Below are 26,548 nucleotides of genomic sequence, written 5' to 3'. Positions count from 1 at the left end.
GAGATAAATATATGCATAAGTATAATTAAAAAGATTTATAATATAATGTTTTAAGGTAATAATTTTTAATATATTCTTTTTTTTGCACTGATTGTTTCTTTAAAGAATCTTTCTGAATTATTGTTGAGAAATAGTCAATCCTCAAAGCATGTAAATATACTCTAGTGACAAGAATCTTAACCTTCAGCATCATAAAAATGATAATGAATATAAATATAAATAAACAGACCCTTTCATGGTGTATTTTCGTTTTAGTTTACACGCTGGTCCTATGAAATGTAAATAAAAATATCTTACGGACATCGATTTGTGTTTCATTATTACAAAGGTGAAAATGTCTGGGCAATTATTTCAAAATAATTTGATCCCTGATCACTATTCTGGAAAATATAAAGGGTAATTTTAATCTTTGTTTATAAACCAATCCGTTCAAAATTTGAACTCTTAATACCGTTGATTATTTGAATCATGAAGGAAAAAAACCAGATAAATAAAAAAATTAAAATGTACGAGAGGAGTTTCTTTTAATTCCGTACTATTTATATGAACATTTCAGAAACGATTTGGGTAGTAGTACTTTATTTTGTTTTTGTATCATTATAATTGCTTGTTCTAAGTCTCTTGGCAGAATTTTTCTATTAATTATTTTTGTTGAGACAATAAATGTCTGTTCATAATAAAGTAAATTTATAGTTAAAAGGTTAGATTAAAAAAATTTTTTTTAGGTATATACTGATTTTGATCAATATTCAGTTGAATATTGATCCAACAATCGTGGCAAGCTTTTGTTGTAATATGACCTTAGGGATTGCTGCTGAGATTTTGGAAATGGATCTTGTAATATGAATAGCCTTCCAACTATTAAAGATGAAACAGCTCTCATTGTTGTATTGTAATATGACCATAAAGACTAAATACATGTATTTTGAAAACAGCTTATGTAAACACGTGAAAATGTTCATTGTAATGTTTCACTTTCTGGGTAAGATGAGTTAACTCGGACAAATAATAAATATTGCTTTCTTTTCACTTTATTTGAAATCGATAATTAGAGTATAAGATTTTAATGGACAGGATGGATTACTTTTCATTTTATACTTTAAAAATAAGTCACAAAATTCATGCTAAGAAATTTCTATGTTCTTGTTCTCATTGCTGTTTATACTTTTTCATTGCTGATATTTGTATTTGAATATACTCCTTATAGAATACACTAAAAGCTCTTAAATTAATATGTATTTATTATAAAAAATAACAAAAAAAAAAACTGATTATACATGTTTGTATTGAATAATTTTTCCCTCTTTTTTTGAATATACCTATTTTTAATTAATGCTAATTGAATTAGTTTGACTTTAGTATGCAGCAAAATCTGTTTTTATATCTAAATAGATGAATACAAATTTTTACTTAAGTAAATAATATGTAATTGCACATTTATTTCCAATAATTTATATTGCATTTGATAAATGTTTATAATTATTCATTTCAATATTTATTTGTTTCTTTTTCAGGAGTTTTGCATATTTAACTATTAAAGACAGGTTACCTATTATTCTAGTCAAAGTCGTGGATTTCCTATGTCAAAATAAAAATAGTATAGTTGAATCATATGGTGAGGTTAGAATTTTTTTTTTATTCTGCATGTGATTGTAATATTATATATATCATATAAAAAAAACTCTTGTGTGCAATTGATGAAGTAAACAATATATACTTGAAAAAATAATTTTTTTTAAATATATATATAATTGACTTTTTTACATCTCATAAATGTGTATATTTATTATTTTAGACTGCAAAAGAAGAAGTAAAAGAAGTTATTGGGAGATTATCTGCACTTCAAAATGAAATGGTTACAAATAAAAACATTAAACCTCTTGTCTGTGATAGCCCTGATGTTACAGTGTGGAATGGATATTTAAAACAACATGAAGATATCTATGGATTCCCACCAACTTGGTTTGAGTCATCCTGGTTATATTCAGAATGTTACTTTTATAGACGAATTAAACAAGCTTTCCAACTTAGGTGTGAATTAAAATTTTAATTTTGTAGAATAATATACTTTGAATTATTCTTAATGATAATAAAGGTATTATGATTATTTAATAAGTTTTGATGTGAAACCTCCATTTATTTTTCGATAATAAATCCAGTGCAATACCTCATTTTGCAACCAGAAGAATATAAAATTACAAGATTAAAATAATTTATACTAAAAAAAACTTTGAATAATAGTTTATTTTCATTTATCTGAGAAATTCCTATTGATTTTTTCCCCTTTGTTAATAAGTACTTGAATTTTTTAAAAAACATGCACAGAAGGGAATAAAAAGTATTATCTTTAGAAGTAAACATTTTATCTGCAATTCAAGTAATATATATTTGAAATAGCATTCATATCTTCTCTGTGTGAAAATGTTATAGATATCCAAAATTTGTCTTTTATATTGATCCTTATTCAAGAGTTCATATACCTTTTCAAGCATATGTAAGTTTGAGATGGGTGTTGATCTTTTTTCTTTCTTCCCCTTCCCCTTTCTTCCTTTCCTGTAATTGTAAAATAAACCATCATATATAATTAAATAATTGCATTAAAATTATAAGTCAACCAAATGTAGAAAACGAAACAGAAGCTGCAAGAAAAAGAATTATATCTTGTGAACTGGTGGTCATGTTTAATGTTTTCCTATAAAGTCATATAAGGTATTCCATTTTAGACTATATTTAAGCTATGAAACATATTTAAATAATGCTGTAATGTAAATGGAATTGAATTCCAAAAATCTTTATAAATATCTAAAACAATTTCTATGATTTGTTAGCTAAATCTCTAATAACTGTTGTGCAGTAGATTATAATTGGTTCAATTTTGTATGTTAAAATTAAATTGGTGTTTTTGCATTTTCTTGACCGAGTTTTGTCTGAAATATTTGACTGGACATTTTGTATTTTAATCATGTAATGAGAATATCTTAAAATAAGTATGGAGATTTTTATATCAATTTAGTATAATATAGTATTTTAATATTCTTTGTGTATTTTTAGCACATCACTGAACGAATTTGATCCTTTTCATAAACAAAAAGAAGATTCTTTTATATCTGCAATTGATGCAGCATCTTTCCTTTGTTCTGCTCTAAATGAAACAATTGCAGAGTTGGGGAACTCAAATGGTAAAACCAATCTGTTCCATTTCAGAAGATATCTAGAGGTAAGCTTCTGCCATCTTATTATTAATTTCCCTTTTCTGCAGATGAATTCGTAGAACAATATAAAATTCTGTATAAACAAAAAGCAGATTTTAATTTAACAAATTTTTACCAGAAAAAAATGTATTTTTTCCGCAACATTGCTTATATTTTGTTTTTGGATGAATGAAAAAATCTTTAGTACATATTTCAAATCCTAATTAGAAAAACAAATTATGTATGTTAATAAACTATATATAGAGAGATAATATAGAATTTACTATACATTATTTGTTAATTTTTTTTATTGTTGTTGTTAAAATAATATTCAGCATGGATTTTGGAAAGGGGGAAAAAACGGGGGTTGGAATGAAATTAGCTTTTGTTATTTTTGATAATATTGTTTATAATTTTTTTTTTTTTTTTTTACTGGTAGCATTTACCAATGTTTTATCTCACCAGCTTTATTTTATAGGTTTCATTGTGGAGTAACAAGTGGGATTTATCTATTTCAAGTGGAAAATTAAATTCTGAAAATAGTAGTCCTTTAAACCATTTAGAAGAACTTAGGAAGAACATTATTGTGGATGATACAGATATTTTATGGCAAATATTACAAGATTCTAACAACTCCTCTAAAGATGTTCTCATTGACATTGTGTTAGACAATGCAGGTTTTGAATTATTTTGTGATTTGTGCTTGTTATATTTTCTTCAAGCAGCAAAACTTGTGAAAAGAATCAGACTTCATGTAAAAATGATGCCCTGGTTTGTATCTGATACTCTAGAAAAGGATATATATTGGTTACTTGAAGTTTTATTGAAAAGTAATCATGAAAATTTAGTCAAGTTTAGTGAAGAATGTATGAATAAAATTACTGCTGGCAAATGGGAGATACTTAATGAACCATTTTGGACATATCCACATGATTTCAGTGAAATGGAGAGTGCTGATCCACTTTTATATAAAAAATTGGGTGAAAGTGATCTTATTATATTCAAAGGTGATTTAAATTACAGAAAATTAACTGGAGACCGTCAGTGGGATGAAACTACATCATTTGAAGAAGCTCTGAATGGTTTCTTGCCTTCATCCCTGGCTACTCTACGTACTATTAAAGCAGATGTTGTTGTTGGACTTCAATCTGGGACATGTGATCAATTGAACAAAATATCTCAGAACTGGAAATTTAAGGGAGATTATGCTGTTATCCAGTGTTATAAAAAATTGAGTAATCTAAGTTAGTATTTGTTTTAATTAATTCTGTTATAAGCTTTTAATTTTTTATATTTTGTTGCCCATTAAATGAAATCCAATTAAAGTTACTACCTATCAATTTATTTATTTTTGGTTTCATCTATATGTCAGATATCACATTCTTTAATTTTATAACAAAGATTACCCCATTGATTGGTGACTATCCAGCACCTAAATCTCCCTAAAATGATGATGATTGAATGTAAAAAGAATGACTTTCTGCATTCTAGCCATTATTGACAAAAGTCATTGGAATGATTTTTTATCTTCCAGCTGGTTGAAGGGTAAATTTTATAAAGATATGCAAATTCTTATAATATTTTGATTGTGTTTGCATTTTAGTACATTCAGTACTACTAAAAAAATTTATAGAATGATGACAACCTTATTATCCCTTTTCCATGTGAAAGAAATTTCAAGAATTCAAATAATAATACTGCTGAAATTCAACAATTAGCTTGTTTCAGATATAATTAAATAATTTTTTAAAATTATTTAGTTGAAAATAAGTGAATGTATTATTTAATTTGCAACTACTCTCTATTTGACTACAGTTTTAACAAGCTTTTCTTTTGTTGATATTTTAAATTAAATCAACAAATAGAATATTTTATACTGAATGTTTGGTGCCTTCATTGTTTATTTTTAACTACATCGAATATTGAATCTTCAGTTATATTTATTCCTCTCTCCTTCTTCGCTTTGTTTCTTGCTGTTCATGACATATTAATAATTTATTACTCACTGAAGTTTGAATAACTTTTTATTTTCTCCACTGCTCTGGCCATCCAGTTATTTTTCCTTGACATAGTCATTACTCTATAATTGATTGTTATTGTTGATAATAATTACTCTCAACTTTGAATAAAAATTTTTTATACTTACTACTGTTCTTAGCAAAGTCTCTCTTTATTCTGTTAAGTTTAATTACTGCTATGTATAAACTATTTAGAATTTGAGCAGGACACTCTCTCTATCAAGATATGTAGAATATTCTTAATTTATACCCCTTGATGCTAATAATGGAAAAAGCCTCTCTGAATAGTATTCACAGAACATTGACAATGAATATGAAAGATAATGCTCTAAGCCTAAAATGAATGACTATTTTCCGAGATGAGCCATATGAACTTGTAAGCTTTTAATAGGTAGAATCTGACGTACGAGTGTTAAGAATGCCCTACACATTAATTTATGCTTATATGTCAGTGTAGGTGGAATTTGTTTGTAATTACTATTTTTTAGCATATTATGGTTGCAATATTACGATGAAAAGTTTGCTCTTTATGAAATTCTATATATATATATACATCACTTTTCGATATTAAAGATTAATTTATTTTTCCATCTAAATGTAGTTCATTCCATGACCAAAGGCATTTTTTCTAGAGCTTTTAGAAAAATATAATCTGTAAAATTATTATTATTTAAATTCCATTTATAGGCAGATAATTTAGGTTAGTTTAGAGAAATGTTAGCAATTTTTAATTTTAGACTTTGAAATGAAATCAAACTCTCCCTATAATAAAAATACTTCCAGAATGATTTAATTACAGTAGACTCCCGATTATCCGCGGAGCGGATTATCCGCGCCTGCCGCACTAAGTTTTTTTTTTTTTTTTTTTTTTTTTTTCCCCTGTTTCCAAGCAAAGAGAAAATGTTTCCAAAGCAAGAAGTAAACACAAATGACTGATTTCTTCAAAAAGGTGTAGTTTTACAGTTATGCTTTTGTAATTACATAATACATTACAGTATTAAAACAGTACATATGTATTCATTTTTCTGTGTATCCTTGATGCCTCTCGTAAGTACAAAGCACTTTCCTGTTTTCATTAACAAAATGCATTTTAGGTTAGTTTTGAGTGATATACTAAAATATTAAGCGTTAGTTAAACATTTCCTGCTGTTTATTTTACGTTTTATTGTACATAAAACGATTTTTCAAAGTTAGAATGATTTTTTTTTTTTTTTTCTCTTTTGCTATACCCGTTTTTAGCTTTTTTTGAATTATCCGCGATTTTTGTTATCCGCGGCGGCCGCGCCACCCAATTCCGCGGATAATCAGGAGTGTACTGTATATAATAATTTTTCAGTGGACTGAAATGAAGGAATTATCATACTTTAATATTTGTATATTGAGAAAGGTAAAAAAAATTTATATCATAAATAATATTAAAGCTAAGAGCTTACTCAAAAGTTATAGTTAAAAATGTATCTTTGGTAGGAATACACCAAGTACAAATTAAAAAATTTTCAGTGCTAAATCGATTCTTTGATACTATAACAGTTCTATATTTACATGAAGTCATTTTTTTTAGTACGAGCATTTATCAATAGATTGATTAGAAGATATTATTGACATTACAAAATTTCATTTTATTTTATTTTTCGGTTGCTACAAATTTTCTATCTAAAAAGAGGAGACCTTTACTACTTTTGTTCTGAAAGTAATTTTATTTTTTCTGGAAATGCAAAATTAAGGAATGGGAGAAAAAACAATATGTTTACAGTCAAGTGCAACTTGTAAATAAAACTATACCTACTGAAAAAAAAATCCACTAAAAAACTTGGTAGTGCCAACTGTAATTATAATGAATGGTGCCCTAAAATCCCAAACTCAGGGGGTTCAATACAGAAGGAAAGAGATTTTACAAGACAATTAAATACAGCTGGAAAGTTGTACCAGTCTATAAACAAAAGGTTAAATATCAAATTGAGATGGATTTTAAAACATGTTTCCTAATGGAATGAAATCCCAAGGTAAGTGGCATTAAAAATGTAACTGTCCAAATAATATATCCTAATTGTCTTTCAAAATACAGAAACTTATCTTTTTAATTCCTCTGGTAAACTGTGGAGATAATAAACAATCTTTTTAGTTTTCGATGATAGAAGAAAAAGAAATGCTTAAATCTAGGCCAATTTTTAAAATAAAATAAAAAAAATGCGAGTACACATTCTTAACTTTCAAAATATATATTTGCCAAATCTCTAGTTTTAAGAAGCATCCTCACCTCTGACTTGCCAATGGTCATTCTCCTTTATTACTAATAGTGATGTCCATAATATACCATTAGTGAAATATTTAGAAAGCATCATAACCTTGTACTTATAACTTATTGACTATATAAATTGATTTTAATTGATCCACCTATGTTATGTTTTAATATATACACATCATGTGATATGAACTGTTTTATTAGTACATCCCTTTATAATAACTGAAAATGTTACAATAGTAATAGTATCTACTAAAACCTATTTATCTAAAAACATTTTAATGTTGTGTCAATTCGAATGATGGTACAACATTAATATATATATTATTGAGTAGAAATAAATGCAACTTTAATTAATGGCACAAGGCTCATTTTCTAAGCATCAAAACTTCATAAAACAATTGTTGCATTGTAAGAAAATCAGAATTTTTAAGTAAAGTTGAAACTAATACTTGTTTCAAGAAAAGTACTCAATTTATAAACAAAGACTTTTATTCCAAATATAATGATTGATAATGGCACATTGATACAAAAAAAAAAGACAAGCATAAAATAAACTTAGTTTCTGTTAAGTTCAGAAACAAAAGTGATACAGTTATAACACAAATAGCAAAAGTTACAAAATCATATTGCTTCTGACAATTTTAAGTTTTAACAGATTTCTAAAGCATCTTTAGAATAAAAAAAAGCAATATTTATCTGCCAAGATAAAATCTTTGACAAACATACAAAAAGAAAAGGCATAAGATAAAAAATAAAGTTAAAATCGTACAAAAATGATTTTTTTTATTTATTTATGTAATTTTTTATGATAATAATTACAGTGAGTGATGAGGATGAATTGTACTCAATACTTAATGAATTTTATAATTATAAGAGTGCATAACAATTCATGTTGATATTATGAATAAAAAGTATGTAAAGTAATAAAACCAGAATTTTTCATTTGAATTATGCCAATTAAAAAAAAAAACATAGATTAATAAATCTAAGCAAAAATTCAGCAGTAGATAATAAATTGACTTTCTTTAATTTTAAAATCTATACTGCATTGAATATTTCCAAAAGAATTATACTTATATATTGATACAAAAACTTATTACTTTATAGTTACATAAAAGGAAATCAAACACAGAATACAGAAAAAAAATTCAATAAAATACAAATAAGTAGGCAGTGAAAACTGGTATAAAGAATTACAAAATAATTCTTGATTTGTTAAAAGATTCCATGATTGCACTGCATTAAAACAATGAAATCTTCATGACAATTATTCAAAAATCTAAAAATATTTTTAAAAGTTGATAGTTTGACTCTTGATGAAAGCAAATTTATCTTTTTTTGACTACATAATGCAGCACCTCTCTTTAAAGTCACCCTAAAAAAAATTCAATTATCATTAGGCAATGTAAAAATCAATACAATACATAATTGTGTTACATCAATTTGACATTGAATTCTATTAATCTGAACTTAAATATATGGAAATTAAAAGCAATAATTTTCCAAGATAGGGAGTTACATTAAAATATATTGCTAATGTGAAAAAAAAAAAGTAGAGAATACTTTATTTACCATATATAAAGGAAAGTATTTTCAATTTTTTTATGAAATATTATCACAACTTATCAATATCTGGTAATACTCAATATTTGATTTTAAAATAAATCCGTCCCTAATGAGGTAACTAAATTTCAACTTCCTAGATTTGCTAAAATTGTGAATATAATTGAATGAAGGCACAAAAACAAAATCTTTTATTTTCACTATACAATACTTGCTAGAAAAATATTTGAAATGCAAAAAGGTACTCAAAAATAACTGTATCAAAAACAAGAGATTTTGAAATATATAAAATGTTTAGACACTAGAAAGATCATGCATAAATAAATTGTAATATGCTGCAAAATGGAGAAGTATATTATATATATATATAATTTTTTAAACATAAAAACTACATTACTATGCTCATATCTATTAATAAACAATGAAAATAATATTCTATGAGGGGTAATAAGAGTAGTGCTGTATAAGCTACTGGAATATTGTAAAATTCATTTTCATTTTTTCCTCAATTGCATATACACTGTGTCTACTCTTATGATGGTCCAACAGCTAATTTCTGAACCACTAGTGATAAGACACAATGCTTATAGTTATATGCTTTAAGTGACGATAAAAATTATATCTTATTTCTTTAAGTCAAATATATTCTCCAAACAGTCACAAAATCCAACTTTATACCCTCCTATCAGTTGCATTTAATAAAAGATTGAATTCTAAAAACATGCTACAAAAATATCCCATTGTTTCATGAATAAAATTGACAGAGTTATTGTTTGTTAACCTAAGTAACAATTAGGAAAGAAAAAAAAAATAAGAGAGAGAGAGCAGGGCTTAATTTCAATTTTTAAACAATTCCTTAAACTTTCAAAGGCCAAAAATTAACTGCAAAATTCTATTCTAAAATAGCAATTTGAATTTTGTGAATCATTCAATTTTAGTTGCAGAAGAATTTTTGTTTACATTTTACTAAATGTGATTACAGAACTGGAGACTGCATTTCAAAAAAATAGATTTTGTAATTTTATGAGAAATACATTCAATTATAATTAAAGCATTTTTTTTCCCAATTGAAACTATGTATTTCTATTTGCTTTGAATTAGCTATTGGACCACAAGTAGATATCCAAGATATATATTTTATTGTATAAAGATACTTTTAATATTAATTATTAAAAGTTGAATAAAAGGGTCAAAATGTAATTGATATGATTCAGCATATTGCAAGATTAGTGTAACAGATATATAATATTCTATTATATCAAATTTTATTTTAAAGACAATCATCCATGTTATTAAATTGTCCTGCTCAGTCCATAGTTTCCGAGATCCAAGAAACTCTTAACTAAAGAAAATCCATTGCATTTTCACAAAACATTTATATAATATGATATTTTAATCAACAGCCACTTAAAGCAATTATCAAATACTTAAATAAGTGATTAGCAGATATTCAAAAACTAGGTGTGTCATATGAATTATTATTTCTATTTCGTTATAATAGGAATACCTCAATCAAATATAGGAATAAATAATATTACAATTAAGGTAACATTTATATTACAAAATATTTCTAACATAACAAAAGTCTAATATGAATAATGAGAATAACTTACATATATAATAATTTAATATGAAAATTTTAAAAAATTCTATACAATCAAATTTTCTATTTCTTTTATTAGTTAGAGTCTATTTTACAATTTTATTTAAAAAAAGAGTTGATGTTATATATTAAGATAATCGAATCATCAGCTCTAATGTGATATATATAAAATAACTATAATTTCATGAAAACTACTCAAAAAATATTTACTGCTATATTAATAAGAAGTTCCTTCACATCAGCTGAGTAAATGGGTAATGATTTAACAAAAAAAAAAAAAAAATACTGAAATACTATAAGATTAAAAATAAAGCAGGATGTGAACAAATTAATTGCCCAATTTTCTAACTTAATAGTTTGCAAGATATGAATTGAAAGATAACAGTATATTGGAAAATTAATATTTTATTTAAGTCTGCAGTTATATAACCCTAGGCATTTAAAATCAATATCTGAACGAAACATTGATATAAACATGGAAAAAGTAAATACCTATCTAATTTCATAAAATTCATTCTACCATGCAAAACAACAAAAATTTCTATTCAAAATAACACAAAAGTATCCAGAGAAGAAACACTATTTATGCTACAAATGATTTGATTGACATTGAATTGCTCAAGAATATGTGCAAAGAATTACTTGCTGTGAGACAAAATGACAGTAAAATATGGCAGTCACATTGAATATTTATGAAAGAGATAAAACCCTGTGTAGTTCATACAGTTATAATTACAAAAATCTCTCATGTTTAGCCATATAACTATACATGACCCCCCCCTCCCCTCCTCCTTGTATGATTCTTCCTTGCTCTAAAAAAATAAACATAAAGATGAGATTATTATTTTATTTTCTTTACCTGCTGATGATAGATGTCTTCAGGTGCATATTCAGACGGATAAGAAGTAGTATCCAATACTCTCTGCTCTAATGATTTGTGAAATTTCTTTGAAGTTTCCCTCACTGCCATTTCCTAAGGGGGAAAAAAATGCTTTACTTTAAATTTTTTCAAATAGTTTTTTATACACACAATCATATAATACAATAATATTATTAAATTTACAAGAACTTTTTAATTATAAATTATATTATATTATCAAACAATCATAATTATAATTTATAAAATACAATAAATATCAACATTCCTGAAATGGTGTATTCTGAATGACATTTTTCAAATTATAAATTGAATAACTCATTTCTAACATACTACAGTAACACAAAGTGACAGCAAAATTTACATAAAATTATACTTGGAATTAATGAAGTACTAAAACTTTGGCATCTAAGACCAAATACTAATTGTTATTCAAAGTCCTCTGGTCTTTAGACCTCTTTAATAAAATGAATCCTTGGCCTAGGAACAGCCAATATAATCCTAAGAAATTATAATCCCAGCAGATTAATGTAAATTATATATTAATGCATAGCATAGAAATAAAGCCGAATAAACTGCAAGTTTTAATTTTTCATTATCATAAGAAATCTTAGACTTCTATTAAGAATTTCAATTCATTGGCTCAAAACTATGAATTCATATTTAAAAACTCATAATAATCATTTTTTTTAACTTACTTCTCCATTATTATTTAAGAGAACAGAACTCATGTTATCAGCCACAAACCACCTCTGTCCTTTCATAACAAAGTCAGTTGGAGGATTATGTGCAACACCTGCATCAGAGCTCCATACCTATAAAACAAACAATAAGTGTTATAAAGTAGTTAAGTGAAAACATTTCAAACTATTTAATACTTTTATACAAGGTAATTGATACTAATTTGTATTTTCAATTTTAATGAAAATTAAATGGAATAAATATCTAAAGATAACAAACAATGGTATAGTAATCAAGAAGATATTGATGTACCAAGCACCTCAGCACAAAACATTAGTGTGTTTAAACTGTGTTCCTTTTTTTTAAAACAAAATGCCACAATGTATTGAAAAAATAATAAATACTATATCCTGGGCACCATCAATGTTTAAATCATTGATGAAGACAAGATGCAAAAAAAGTTGCATTATGCCACAAATGCCTGTTACACTCACGAGACACAAATAAAGGAAAAGGATGGAAGAGAAGAAATAATGTTTACCTCTCTACTCTTTCTGATAGCAAGATATTAGATATTCCATATAATATTCAGAAAGAGAGGTTGAGGGAATTATCAGAATCTTTTTAGTAATTATGTTTTCACTAAAAATCAAAACTTGCAAATTTTTCAGAGACAACCAACAAAAATTTTGAGAAGAAATATTATTCTTTATTGAGAGATTTAATTATCTATTCATTATAAAAGCAATTCTTTAAAAAAGTGAGGATATTAAGTAATTTTCTTAACAGTGAACTTGTTATAGAACTTAAAACAAAACCAAATAGCATCAATTCATAAATTATATTTTACAATTTAGACATAAAAGTAAAATTTCTAGAAGAGAGCACACAAACTAAACTCGTAAATTTCCCAATTAAGAGCCAAACTGGGATAATTGCAATGCTGGGTAGAAATTACTTCCAACTTTGTTTAATGTTGCAGTTGTTCAGGGGAATTTCCTAATTGTGTTTATCTTCGTTTATACTTTGGAAGTAAATATTCATTTAATCAAAATATCAAGGCAAAAGGGCCAAGCTAGCCTTGAGATATGAAAACAGGTTAAGAAGCATGCTGAAAATGGAAAGTCTGGACATGAAATATCAAGAATTATCAACAAAAGTCATTCAATAACAATAATTATAAAATGCTTTGAAACCAATAATCATGTGGAAAATAAGCCTAAGATAGACTATTATAAAATTTTCATTGAAATAGATGAGAGATATTTAATAAGAAAAGTGAAAGCAAACCCATTCCAAATGCCTTTGCACCAAAGATACCTAATACTGCTGAAAAGCATGGAGGGGGGGGGACAGCCCATCAACAATGAGAAATGTGCTCTATAAGGCAGATTTCAATAGAAGAACAGCCTTTCAAAAGTAAGTGAAATCAAACAGTAAGATTTAGATTAGAAAAGGAGCATGAAAATGAGGATTTCCCTTATTGGAAATATGTCTTATTTACTGAGGAGAGTAAATTCAACATTTGGATTCAAACGATGAGTTGCACATACAAAAATTTGAAAGCAAAATATGAAGCATGGTAAAGATCAGTATATATTTGGGACGCATTTTCAGCTGCTGGTCCATGAATCCTGCATTTTATTGATGGAAGAATTGATCAGAATGTACACCTCAACACTTTAAAGAAAAATTTGCTCTAACATGTGCTCAAACTTTTTCATGGTAACAACCAAAATATTAAGTTTATTGAGTGCGTTCCAAGCCCCTAAATAACTGTCCTGAACATCATGGACATACCACCACAAAGCACTTATATAAATCCCATAGAAAATTTATGGGAACATTTTAAGAAAAAAGTTGTTTCCAGTAAAGATAAATAATCGAAAGGAGTATTGTTGTAGGAATGGGAAAATATTCAACCTAATTTTTGTGAAAAATGTGTGCATAAACATCTTAAAATGGTTATAAAAAAGGCTAATATACAAAATACTAATTTGTTTGAAATATTACCTAATTTTTAAAATCTTATCCGTCTGAGTTTGGATTTATGGATTATTTTTTACTTTTTTGCCAATATTTCTGGTTAAAATGAATGAATTCATAATTTTAATTATTTGTTTTTATAATTGCAACAAATATACTATTGAAAATTCATTTAATAACATTTTTATCATTTTTAGTGTGTATAGTTAGTGTTCAGTATTATATAATTTTAGTCCAAATATAACACTAACAATAACAACAACTTAATTCTTGGTAGAAACATTAAATCACTCATTGAAGAAAACAATTTTAGCAGCTTTTTCTAACACACACACACAGAGACAGACACACACACGAAATCAGCAGAATTAATGTTGATTTCTAACATACTTAATAAAATTAACAAAGTTAGGCTTTAATTTTTTTAATCAAATCATTCTTAAACTAGAAGAACAATTCAACTTACTGTAATATAAGAATTACTCTTTATCACTGTAGTTCTGTGAAATTTATAAATAGTTTCTTGTTCCCCAGCTCTGCGAATTAGTTGCCAGCCACCCAGTGGAATTTCCTAAGAAAGAAAAATAACACTACAAAATGATTCAAAATTAGGACAACTTTATAATTTTGATTACGCACCACAGTTATAAACTCACTGTGTTTCCTTTGTTGTACAGTTTAATGAATTTTCCTTCTGAATCATGATCATGGATCTCAACATCACTTTTTGAAGAAGCTGAAACTTGAGAATCACTAACAGACTTTTCTCCAGATTCAAAGTAAGCACGTTTTCTTTTTGTACTTCTCAAAGGAGTACGACGAACTGGAGTACTACGCCCAACAGTTTCACCACCAGCTGATTCCTCTCGAGATATGTTAAGTCTAAATGTAATAAATAAATAATTTAAATGTTATAAAAATTTATCAATAATGAGGTTAATAATAATTTTTCCTTATTTTTTTGACAACAAATGTTTACAAAGAATAAAATATTACAAATAATGAATGACATTTTTAACAGTTTATTTTTATTTCGAAGGCTAGGATAGGAATATAAGCAGTTGTAACAAAATTCAAAACATTTCTATTTATTTTATATTTAAAGATATTTGATACTACATTTAATTCAAAAATAAATCAAATAGCAAATAAGATTTTAAAAAAATACACAATTTTTTTTTTTTTAATTAAAACAGAAAAATAAAATTAGAAGAATTTCTTGGGGGATAAATAAAATCAATTAATCTTTTTTCATATTCTCTATTTTAAAGCTCATACTACAGTTTGAAAAGAATTAGGGATGTAGAAAATAAAATATACATATCAAAGTTTAGTTTGGTTTTAGTTTAGTTATATTAACATCACATTTTAAAGCAATACTAGGGCTATTTTAGGATGGACCACATAATTTTGAACCGCATACAGATGATGATGATGACAGCTGAGCTGATACCCCTTCTCCAAACTTATTCTTCCAGCAGGAGGACATTTGGCCCCAATGGTTTTAAAATGCACCAGAACCGCTTATACGGCAGTTCTTGATTGGAATCAAGTCTAGAGCATGAAATTCTCCGGTTCCAAAGCTGAGACCTTATCACCAGGCCACTGCAGCTATACATTTCAAAGAAAAAATCTTTGCCAAAATATTTTTTAATAATAATAAGCTAGTATATTGGCATGTAAAATAAGGTTCAAAAACAAAACTATTTGAAAGTCTTTTTTTTTTAATTTTATTTTTTAATCTTGATTTGAAAATTAACTAGATTACACAATCAAAATTATAATAAAAACGCTGATTTTGGATGTGTGCCAATTTAAATTTTATGCATACCTGGCCTCTTCTCCTTCTAATAATTTACGATATGCAGCAATTTCCATATCCAAAGCAACTTTTATGCCTAACAGATCTTGATATTCTACAAGTTGTTTTTGAGATTCTTCTCTCAAATTTCTTAATTCCTCTTCTTTAGACTGCATGGCAAGATGATTCCATTCTCTTTCTTGCTCCAAAAGTGCCTCTAAATCTTTTATTCTATTCTTCAAAGATCCATTCTACAAAATTTTGACAAATTTCTTTAAAATTTAAGACAAAGTCAGATAATTTTTAAGATCAAATTGTGCAATATACTTACATAGTGTGAATCAATTAGGTCTTAGGTTGCATTTTGCAAAAGATAAACATTTGTTTATTAATTAAGTAAAAGTAATAAAGTCAATGCTAGTTTTATAAAAAGGTGCTTACTTTAAAATTTCTTTAAAATTGCGAGAAATTACAATTTATAAAAATAAAATTAATAAAAATTTATTTATAATACTACGAACCTGAGTTTCCAATTCTGAAACTTTGGATGATAAATATTCAACCTTTGTTTTAATTGTCCTGGTTTCTTCTTCTTTCCCTTGAGTAGATTTAAGTTTTTGCTCCAACTCTTTTTGAAGATCAAACAGCTAAGAAAAGTACAACATTTACAAATATAGAATGAATATATACTTTAATTAATTGGAAATACTAAGAAAACTTCTTTTGAATTTTACTCAACTTAAATTTACATCAGTTAAAATTCTGACAAATCACACAAAAGCTTTGATGAACTATTTTAAATTTCATACACAATTTTTCTCAAAAAAATTTAGGACAAAATTACAGAAATATTTAATTAGGTAATATTACTTTATCTATTCATGACAAAATAAGATTAATTCAAATTAAAAATAGTAAACATTAAATCATTTTCAGACAGCAAAATGATAATGAAAACAATACAGGTTTTAATTATTTGATCATCATCCTTAACCTTACATAATCTTAAATCTTATTTTTAAAAAATCTTTATTCGTTAAACTTTATTGTATAGTTTTAAAAAAGCAGCTTCTTTCTTAGCATATTTATATAATTATGGTATAATTCTACAAGATAATAATGCAAATGTTATAGCTCAAGATATCAAAAACTCTTTTAAAAAATGCGAGTTTTGAAATTGTAAGGATAACTTTAACAGAATGCAATAATATGCCTACTCTAGCTTAGTGAGAAATAAGTTACAAAAGCTTAAGTCATTTAGGCAAACTTTTTCAATAATCATTTTGAATTAAAAATCTTGATCCCATTATTTTTTACAGCTTTATAAGAATGTAAACTTATCCCATTTTTTACATTAAACATACAATGCATTTACAATACAAATAGCCATTGATCATCCTTAAAAAAATTAACATGACTATACTCAGTAATTTTTAGCTGGCAACTAAAAAGGGTTTTTTTCTCTAATCCCTTGAATGCCTTAATTTATAAAACTGAAGACAATTTTCACCAATAAAATAATTAGTTATACAAAATTTTAAATACTAATTTATACTAACTAAACAATCTCCAATTCCAAGAAAAATTTTCAAAAAAACTCTAGACTGTCATCATTAATTGAATTTTATTCAATCGAGATAATAATAAATAGTCAAGTGAACAATGGAAAATAGTTTTGCATTTAAAAATTCTTAATTATTCCAAATATCTAAAAAAAACTAAAGCATGAGCAAGAGGTAAGTAGGTACAGAGACTAAGAAAAAAAGGAAGGATAATAAATTAATAAATTTACATGAAGACTTGTTTATGTTAATGAGGCTTTTACAGGTGAAGGGATCAGAAATTATTCATTAGTAAACAAAGTAAATAAAATCCACAGAAAATACAATACTTAATTTTACTAAATGTTTGTTTCATCCTATTGAAATTTTCAGATTCATCCTTTTTAATGCAAAGTAATAATAGCAGTATAAAAATAAGTTATGCTCTTTCTGAAATAAATACTTGATCATTGTTTAATGCTGATTACAAATAAACAATTTTGGGGATTAGATTAATAACAGAAATCAAATATAACTTAAAAAATTTGGCAATTATAAATTCAAATCATTTACATATTTGCTTTTTTAGAGTATATACAAATATGTATACCTTTCTTTCATACATAGATACTATTTCTTCACTATTTATCTTCATCTGCGACTCATACTGGTCTCGAAGTTCTCTCAAACTGTCAGCTAATTTCTGGTCATAATCTTCTCGAATACTGGAATCAATAGTAGAAATTTCAACTGTTTTGAATATTCTTGAATCTGAGAGTTCCTAAAAATTTAATAAATAAAAGTTTAAGTATAACTTATTAGCTATATTAAAAAGGGGGAATTAACATTTTAATAAAACAAATATTAGCATGTTCTGTTAATTCATGTAATAAATTTAAAAGCCCAAAGGCAGTTTATGACCAACCACAAAGAAATCCAAAAAGAACTCAAAAATTACATGTTGTCATGTCAGTATTTTGATTACAAAACCGATGAGAATGTCTTCTTTTTGATTTTCTCACATACATACAAAATATAATGTATTTTATGATAAGTTCTATAGAATACAAAATCAAGTATACATTATCTTCCTTCTGTTCCAATGGGTCCTAATATTTTTGGTACATACCTATCATTTTAATGCTGACCACACACCAATACATTAGTGAATACACAGCTTAACAAATTACCACACTTTTCCTGAATCCGATTCACAATATATTATAAATCTATAATTCTGGTTTGGTGATTCGAAGTGAGCAGTGGACTGTACTTTTGGGGTGAGTAGTTCATATAATACATGGCTGATTGCGGTATTGCATTGCGGTTGGCTTTGTTAAGCCTTACAAACTGAAGTTGTTTACAGCTTCTGCGGGGGCTGGGGAGCCGATGCGGGTCAACGTTCTAATAAACCCCTGGAAGACTCGACCGGAAGGGCGGGTAATGGGCTTGCTGTAATTTTAAGATTGCCAAGTTTGGCATTAAGCGACATTCACGTGAACACTAGTAATAAAGCAAATATATGTCAAATTTCATAAAGGTAGTTCTGTGTTTATGAATTATATATTCAAATATACACATATAGATTAATCAACAAACAATTAATACTTGGATGGATTTGGTCAAAATTATAATACAAAGGCAATTCTTAATGAAACCATAAATAAGGTTTTATCTGCCAAACTTGCATTACTATCTTGAATTATTGGTTTACAGAATAGAAAACTTTTTCATTTTCAAAAAGAAGTCTAAACCCTTAAAATTCATAATAATTCATATCCTCCAATATTGGTTACCTAGTCATCAATAGCACTTCTTACCAATGTTACATATAATGTAGTATCAACAAATTATTGAAGAATAGATACTTTTAAAGAATTCTAACTGATTTTTAAAGTTAATTTTAAAGAAAATATTTAGTTTAATTAAAAAACAATTAGGATTAATAATAATCAGTTTAATTTTAAAACAAAAAATTTTCAAAATTCTTTAATAAACATTTATTACTACTCTGTTTCATTAAATAGGTATCACTTTTGGGTTTTTTTTTTAATCATTATTGTTCAGTCATAACCAACTCTCATATCCATTTTTATTATGAGAAGCAATTCCCATGTTTTTGCATTCATACTGAAACAAGATTTGTGCCCCCCCCCACCAATTATGGTAACATTACTTTCATTCTCTGCCTTCATGTGATAAAAGATTTGGGTAAAGGGGATTTTTTGTAGTTTTCATCCAATTTCCGTAGCTGTCAAAAGGTATGATAATCTCAAGGACTGTTTAAGCTTCATATACAAGAGAGTAAAAACTTATTACCTCATTAAAATTTAATAAATAGAATGTTACAAATTCCACTTTTGATTATACAATGCAGTAATATAAAATAAGCAAAAGCAGACAATAAAATTTTAGTCATGAAAAGAAAGGAAAAAATTTTAAACAAAAAATTCATTCTTTGATATATATATATATATATATATATATATATATATATATATATATATATATATATATATATATATATAAATCATTGATTGGAAGGGGGGGGGGAAGTTAAGTAAAATATATACCTTTTCATGAATTGTTTCTTTGAAAGTCAATTCCTCTTTCAAAGTTTGAAGTCTGTTTTGTAGATCAGTTATCTTCAATGTCTTATCATCCGATTCTTTTTTGGCCATGTCCAATAAATCTGATAGCGATCTATTTTCCATTGAAATATCCTATTCAGAAATAATATACATGAATCTGTTAATATGTTTTAATAAAAATTCATAATATTTTCATAAAAATTCATAACTGGCATTTACTTCAACTATGCTATTGTTAATTCAATGCACAGAATGCATATTTTACAAATTCAAAGTTAATTATAAAAAAAAATACATTTTTTTTAGCTCAAATTAACAATTTTTCTTTACAAAGGAACCATGCTTTAAGAGTATAATTTGTTCTTGAATCTTAATAATAATGCAAAATGTTTGGTAAGTGAAAATTTCTCTCCATAAGAACCAATGTAAAATGGGACACTGTGTTTTCCCATTTCAGAGAAAAAATAATTTATAATAATGTAAATTATTATTTACAGTTCATGCTTTTTTTTTTTTAAAAGAAAGTTGTTTAAAGACATTTATTTACATCAAGCAATATTTCAAAGTTTGGCAAAAATGAGACATGGCATTATTGTTGAATGAATTTGTAGTGCACATTGCTATTGCCTTATTAGAGCAACACTTCTCGATATACAATGCAATAATTTCACATTTTCCAGTCACCATCTTTTTTTTATTTCACTGCAAGTTACTGCTATCCTAAGGCTATGATTTCACTTAGCAACTTTTTACCGAAAGGCAGAACGCAGTTTCAGTTATGTTTCTTGGAGCTATGGTGACAACATTTTATTCTGTACTATTTACAGATCAGCAATTTCTTACTTGTAAAAAAAATAATAAATTTCAGATTCCTTGTACTTTTCCAGATTCTAAGGGAAATTTCCAAATTCCCTCTATTTTTCCAATTTTATCAACAATTTTAAAATTCCGTCTTTTCTTGGTGCTATGGCAATCCTATATTTTAAACTTTGAATTGATATAACTGAAATCAACTGCTACTACTACAGTAATAATAATTTCTTTTAGTTAACTATTGTTCCTAATCCAAGAAATTTCATATATAGAAATTAAAAAGTAAATGATAAAAACACTTTCAAGTTAATTTTTTAACTCCTTTTTTATTCAAGATGATTAATTAAAAAGTAAGTAGAATTAACAGAAAAACAAAAGTACTTATTTCATTACCTTGATCTTCTCTTCCAATCTTTGATTTTCAATCTTAAGACGATTGACTTCATTTTGGAGTTCTTGATTCCGAGACTCAAGATTAAGAGATTTCTTTTCTTCAGAAGCTAATTCCTTTTCTTTTTTGGACAATCTATATCATAATGGGCGTAATTAATTTACAAAACACTACAGACATGAAAAAAATCATATAAACCGTACTAAACCTTTTCTTAGGAGAGAAATGATGAACGAATTACAAAAATAAGGTACAGATATTCATAGATTTAATTTACTCTGAACAATGTTTGAACGCTTAAGATTTTATATCATTTTAAAAATATTTATTAAAATACAACAAATTTTCATGTTGCTTAAAAATTAGATGCTTCTTTAATATAATATCCATCAATATTTCCTAAACAGCACAGATGCAAGAAAATGCTCCTTGCACTAGAAGCTGTCATTAGATCCTCAAATACACTAAGAAATAATGTCAGTAATGCCATTTTATAAGATACAAGGTTACAAATGGCCATTTTATAGCTCCAAAGACTGAAGAATTTAAAGTAATACAATCAGATTTTTCAAAGGTAAATTATTTTGCAATAATCAGATAATTTTTAATATTGTCATTTTTTCTAATCAGTAATCATTAGCTCTCTAAAGTCACTTTAAAATTAAGTTTTTACTATTTTAAATAAAAGGGGAAAAGGTTAAATATTTATACCAATTTATGATACATGATTAAATCAGCAAAGAGTAAATTGCTGCTTGTTAATTGTTTATTTATATGAACATTACATGGTTTAATCAACATGTGGACATAGTATGTCGATTAAATCAATAAACAACAACAAATAACTATTAAATATCAAACAAGCACTATTTTAGAATTTCCTCTTATATAGTACTCCTGTAATTGAGCAACATATTAATTTATCAGAAAGCTGGATACAATAGCAAGTCTTCTGGGCAGTTGAACTCGCAACACAGTCAATCATACCAAAGGGCTAAAGTAGGTGACTGACAGATTGAACAGATATGTGCAACAGATGAAGTCATATATCTCCTAAACATGACCACTTATTATCCCAATATCAACACTTTGTACCATTCAAAAGTTTTTGATAATCTGTAGCATTAACAAGTAAAGGGGAAGAGAAATATCAAACAAGATCTACCTTAAAAATTAAAAAATGAGAAAAAAATCAAAATTATTATATATGCAAATTAAATCTAAGACTTAACTATTATCACATAGTTTTTATTATTCCAAACATAATCCAAAAGAACTGAAACAATATCCCCAGAAATTGAAGCTTTGTCATTTAAAATCGATTCTGAACATAAGTTCCTAATTTGGAATATCTATAAAATGTAGAATACAGCAACTATTCATGAATATTTATAGTGTTAGCTTAAAGTATATTTTTCTTGCGATTTGTTAAATGTTCAGTTGCCTCAATTAAAATTATCTCTAAGCGTAAGTTAATGTAAACAAACAATAAAATAAAACTGATGAAAACTAAAGTTAAAATAAATTATTCCAGTTATGTATACTATAAAAATGCAGCAATCTTTTCTCATCATTTGAAAAAATATCAGTTAATATTAATTTCAAGAAGTCGTACTTTCGAATTATCCATTTGAAAATGCTGTGACAACTTTTAAATAAATAATTCTTCAATATAAAACACTAGTTTAAACTTTTGCTTCTGAGCAAAGCAATCAATCAATCAATATCAGTAGCATTTTTATAAAATAAAATTTTAAAGTGTTTTGATTATGGTGTTAAAAAAACTCATAATCAAAACACTTTCTGTTTTAAGATATTTCATGCACATTATTTCGGAAAACAATAAATTTATGATCAAGTAGCACTAATCAGTGAACAAATGCGTCAGTCTAAGTTAAAATGTCAAATGTTTTGGTTGTAAAACAGCCTTATAAATGCACAATATTGTGTAACAAATAAGTAGGTCATTTTACCCACTGAAGGGGGTAAAATGGAAAACAAAAACTTTTAAGAAATTAATCACATTTTAAATTTTAAAGAAACCTTCCGATTCGATTACGAAAAAAAAAAAAAATCCTTACTTTTTTTGGCATTCCACTTTGTCTGCATGTGCATGCTGCAATTCCAACACTAACTGAGCCTTTTCGGCGGCAATATTATCAAGCGAAGACCTCAAATTATTTATTTCGCTTTCATAGAATTCTTTGGTACTTCTAACTTCCCTTTCGTATTTCTCTTCAACAGTGGTTACCTGAGAAGACAACCGATTGTTTTCTCCTTCTAAATAACGAACTCTATCAATGTAAACAGCTAAACGGTCATTCAAATTTTGAAGCTGTTTCTTCTCCTCCAACCGTGTTAACCGGGCTGGACTTAACGGCGTGGATTTTTTCGTTGGACTAATTTTCTCGGCTGAGGATCTTTCACTTTCTCGCTGAGACGAAGACGCTGTGGATTTTCTAGTTTTGGAAGACATTTCAGCAATAATAAAACCTTCAAAATAATTTCAAAACACAGTCCGGCTTACTCAACCGCACCCCACACGATGCTAAAATGGCAGTTCCCGGCGGTTGAAATAATGACATGTTGCCAATACCTGCTTTCAAATGTCATATGAGAGCAAAAAAAAAAACCGAAAAATACATCGTTGTTACATAATCTCTTTTCTGATAATTTTTCAAAAAATTCACATGATCAATCTTCATTTTTCAATAATATTTGTTGAACTCACATATTTTATTATTGGGATCAGACTTCATAATTCTGAATCTTGATCAAATGGGGAATGATAATTTGAAGGACATATAAAAATTTTAAAAGCGGAAGACGATTTTAACATATTATTTCCGTTATCCAACTACTCTCTCTTTTTGACTAACATTATTTTTTGATTTAATGCAGAATTTCGTTCATCGTTAGTTATTTCTTAAATTTCTAGCGTTTCTTTAGAAAATAATCTTTCAAGTTTCTTTTGTATCCTTTTTTTTTTTTTAACCATTCTTAATTTATTTAAAATAAACATATTTCATTGGTCGTGATTCATTTCATTCTGTACGAATGAAAAGTGATTTCCTACAGTAAGAAAAGTCCACTATCCATACAAGGTTCATACACTGATTTAAATCAATTTATTTAATTTTAGGGACACTGACTAGATTGAAATAATATTCAGCCACTTCAATAAAAAATAAACATTAAAGTATTAGCTTACACCTAATGCAAGGATGTAAATTAATTTTTTGAGTTCCATGTAACATGATGGTGTAGACCTGATTCTCTATAAAATATAAACACTGCATTAGACCTTGATGCATTTCAATGCAGTGGCTTAGTTCCTTATTATTTTATGACGCAAAAAACTGACCATTAACAATCAATGCTTTTGAATTCTGTTAACGTTTTGGAAAAAATATATGAAAAAAGAAGCACACAATCATACCGTTTGGATGACGAGTCTTTTCAAGATTCAAAGGTTAAAGTAGATTTAAACAAAAGGATTATTGGAGCTTCCCTCAGTTGTTTGCGCATATTATAATATATATTTAGAGGAGAAAATGTAAAATACAGATTGTTTCGCAACTTTGTAAAATATATAACGATTGCAAATATCTATCAGTTATGACTCAGAGTTGTAAAATTTAATTGAATTAAAATAATTCTAAGACCATGCAACACATCACAATCATAATCTATAAATATCTAAATTTTCGAAAACATTTTGTAAAAATAGCATGAAATTATCATCTTGTGATGAGACGCGGAAGGTTCAAATATCTATTGTTTTATGCATTTACTTTATTTGTAAAAAGACGTTTTCACTATCTCGATATCCAGCTTTCAAGTGATAATATTTCAATATATGATAAATATATATAAATATAAGTTGGCTAATTGAACCTTGGAGCACTTAAGTGTCATCTGAGATAAAAATTAGAATTAACGTGAATATATGATGGGGTTAAGATACCTTTTTCTACAGAGAGAAAATTGATTTACATCTGTGTTTCGTTTGGAAGAAAACTTCTTGCAGCGAGCAATCGTTGATAAAGCGCATTTCTAACAACTTTTGAATAACGCCATTTAAAGCATAGCCAGAGACACGTTGCATAAAACCCACAACTTTTTTCTTCCATTCGATTTTCTCAGAAATGTTTTAATCAATTAGGTGACTAATTAAAAAAAATACTTACATTTGGAAATAGAACTAAGGCTGAAAGATAAAAAAGTATTGACTTTCTCTTTGGATCAATATTTAAAGTAATCTGAGTGAGTAATTTGCTCAGTATAAGAACTCGCTGCATTTTTAGATGCAAGAGCCAAATTTGAACTTATTCTGCCTGTAAAGATAAGACAGTTAGAGAAAAGGTGGAATTCAAAGCACCATATTAGGAAAAAAGCATTTATTTATCAATTTGCTTTCTTCATACTGTATTTATTTAAATCAATTTGCATTTTTGCTTTCTCATATCTGAAATGTACAAAAAAGTATTATAATCGTAAAAAAAAAAAAAAAAAATCAATCTTGAGATTGTAACCAATCTCCACGCTTCGAATCACTTTAAAAAATCTTTGAGTTAAGCAGATGAAATTTAGTATATGGTCTTTATACCAAATTCGAAAATTTCTACCAAACTGTGAATGAAATCCATATTGTCTATCCGAGTACAATTAAACATGATAATTTCAAAACATATAGAGCAACATGGATAAAATTTGGTAAATAACATATAAAATGTATATTCCTGTCAAACTTTGAACGAAATCTGTCGAAAAGTTGATATGTTATTTTGTATTTTCGTATTTATGCAAATCGTATTTATGCAAACTCAAAAAAGCAATTATTTAGATTCAGGAAATTCGAAAAGGAATCTTGTCATTAAAATTATATTTCCATTTAAATTTTAATTTAAGTCAGATGGGGAGAAAAAAAAAGGCATCCAAAATGTGCATGCGTTTTTTTTTTTTTTTTTTCTTCCTCTCATTATATTTTAAAGCGTAAAATACTTACGTACGGATCTTTGAAAATAAAAATAGGGGCACTTGTAGCGTTCATGGCATTGCTCAAAGTTCGCAATTTTTATTGAGGGTGGGAGGAGGGTCGTCAACATTTGTAATAGGGAATATGCTAGAAAATTTCAAGGAGACTATTCCCTTTTTCCATCGCACATAAATTTAATTTGAATTTGTTTGGTCCCATTAACTTTTTGCTTTGAAAAGCTTCCGTTAAATGATAATTCGTTAAAAAAT

At 26.9% G+C, this 26,548-nt stretch overlaps 2 protein-coding genes across 3 annotated transcripts; one reads left to right on the top strand and one right to left on the bottom strand.

Annotated features, from left to right (window-relative positions):
- The first annotated feature begins 210 nt into the window (after nt 1–210).
- Nucleotides 211–5,328, top strand: LOC129966960 (damage-control phosphatase ARMT1-like). 2 transcript variants are annotated; one of them, XM_056081582.1, is made up of 5 exons: nt 211–396; nt 1,515–1,620; nt 1,796–2,031; nt 3,052–3,217; nt 3,670–5,325. In XM_056081582.1, exons 1-5 carry the CDS (start codon nt 335–337, stop codon nt 4,438–4,440), a joined length of 1,341 nt encoding a protein of 446 aa, XP_055937557.1. In that variant the 5' UTR covers nt 211–334; the 3' UTR covers nt 4,441–5,325. The 2 variants fall into 2 exon arrangements, with proteins under 2 accessions (XP_055937557.1, XP_055937558.1); XM_056081583.1 differs by having other exon boundaries at nt 379–396; nt 1,515–1,615; nt 3,670–5,328.
- A 2,948-nt stretch (nt 5,329–8,276) lies between these two features.
- Nucleotides 8,277–23,886, bottom strand: LOC129967008 (lamin Dm0-like). Its single transcript, XM_056081639.1, has 11 exons — nt 23,383–23,886; nt 21,304–21,436; nt 20,080–20,229; nt 18,117–18,287; nt 16,487–16,612; nt 15,996–16,216; nt 14,821–15,046; nt 14,631–14,735; nt 12,196–12,312; nt 11,480–11,593; nt 8,277–8,829 (listed from the first exon to the last, which is right to left on the bottom strand). Exons 1-11 carry the CDS (start codon nt 23,775–23,777, stop codon nt 8,797–8,799), a joined length of 1,791 nt encoding a protein of 596 aa, XP_055937614.1. The 5' UTR covers nt 23,778–23,886; the 3' UTR covers nt 8,277–8,796.
- Nucleotides 23,887–26,548: the final 2,662 nt, after the last annotated feature.

Source organism: Argiope bruennichi, chromosome 4 (assembly GCF_947563725.1).
Source record: "Argiope bruennichi chromosome 4, qqArgBrue1.1, whole genome shotgun sequence".
NCBI lineage: Eukaryota > Metazoa > Arthropoda > Arachnida > Araneae > Araneidae > Argiope > Argiope bruennichi.
Note: the sequence above shows the minus strand (reverse complement) of the source record. Positions and strands in the feature narration are given on the sequence as shown.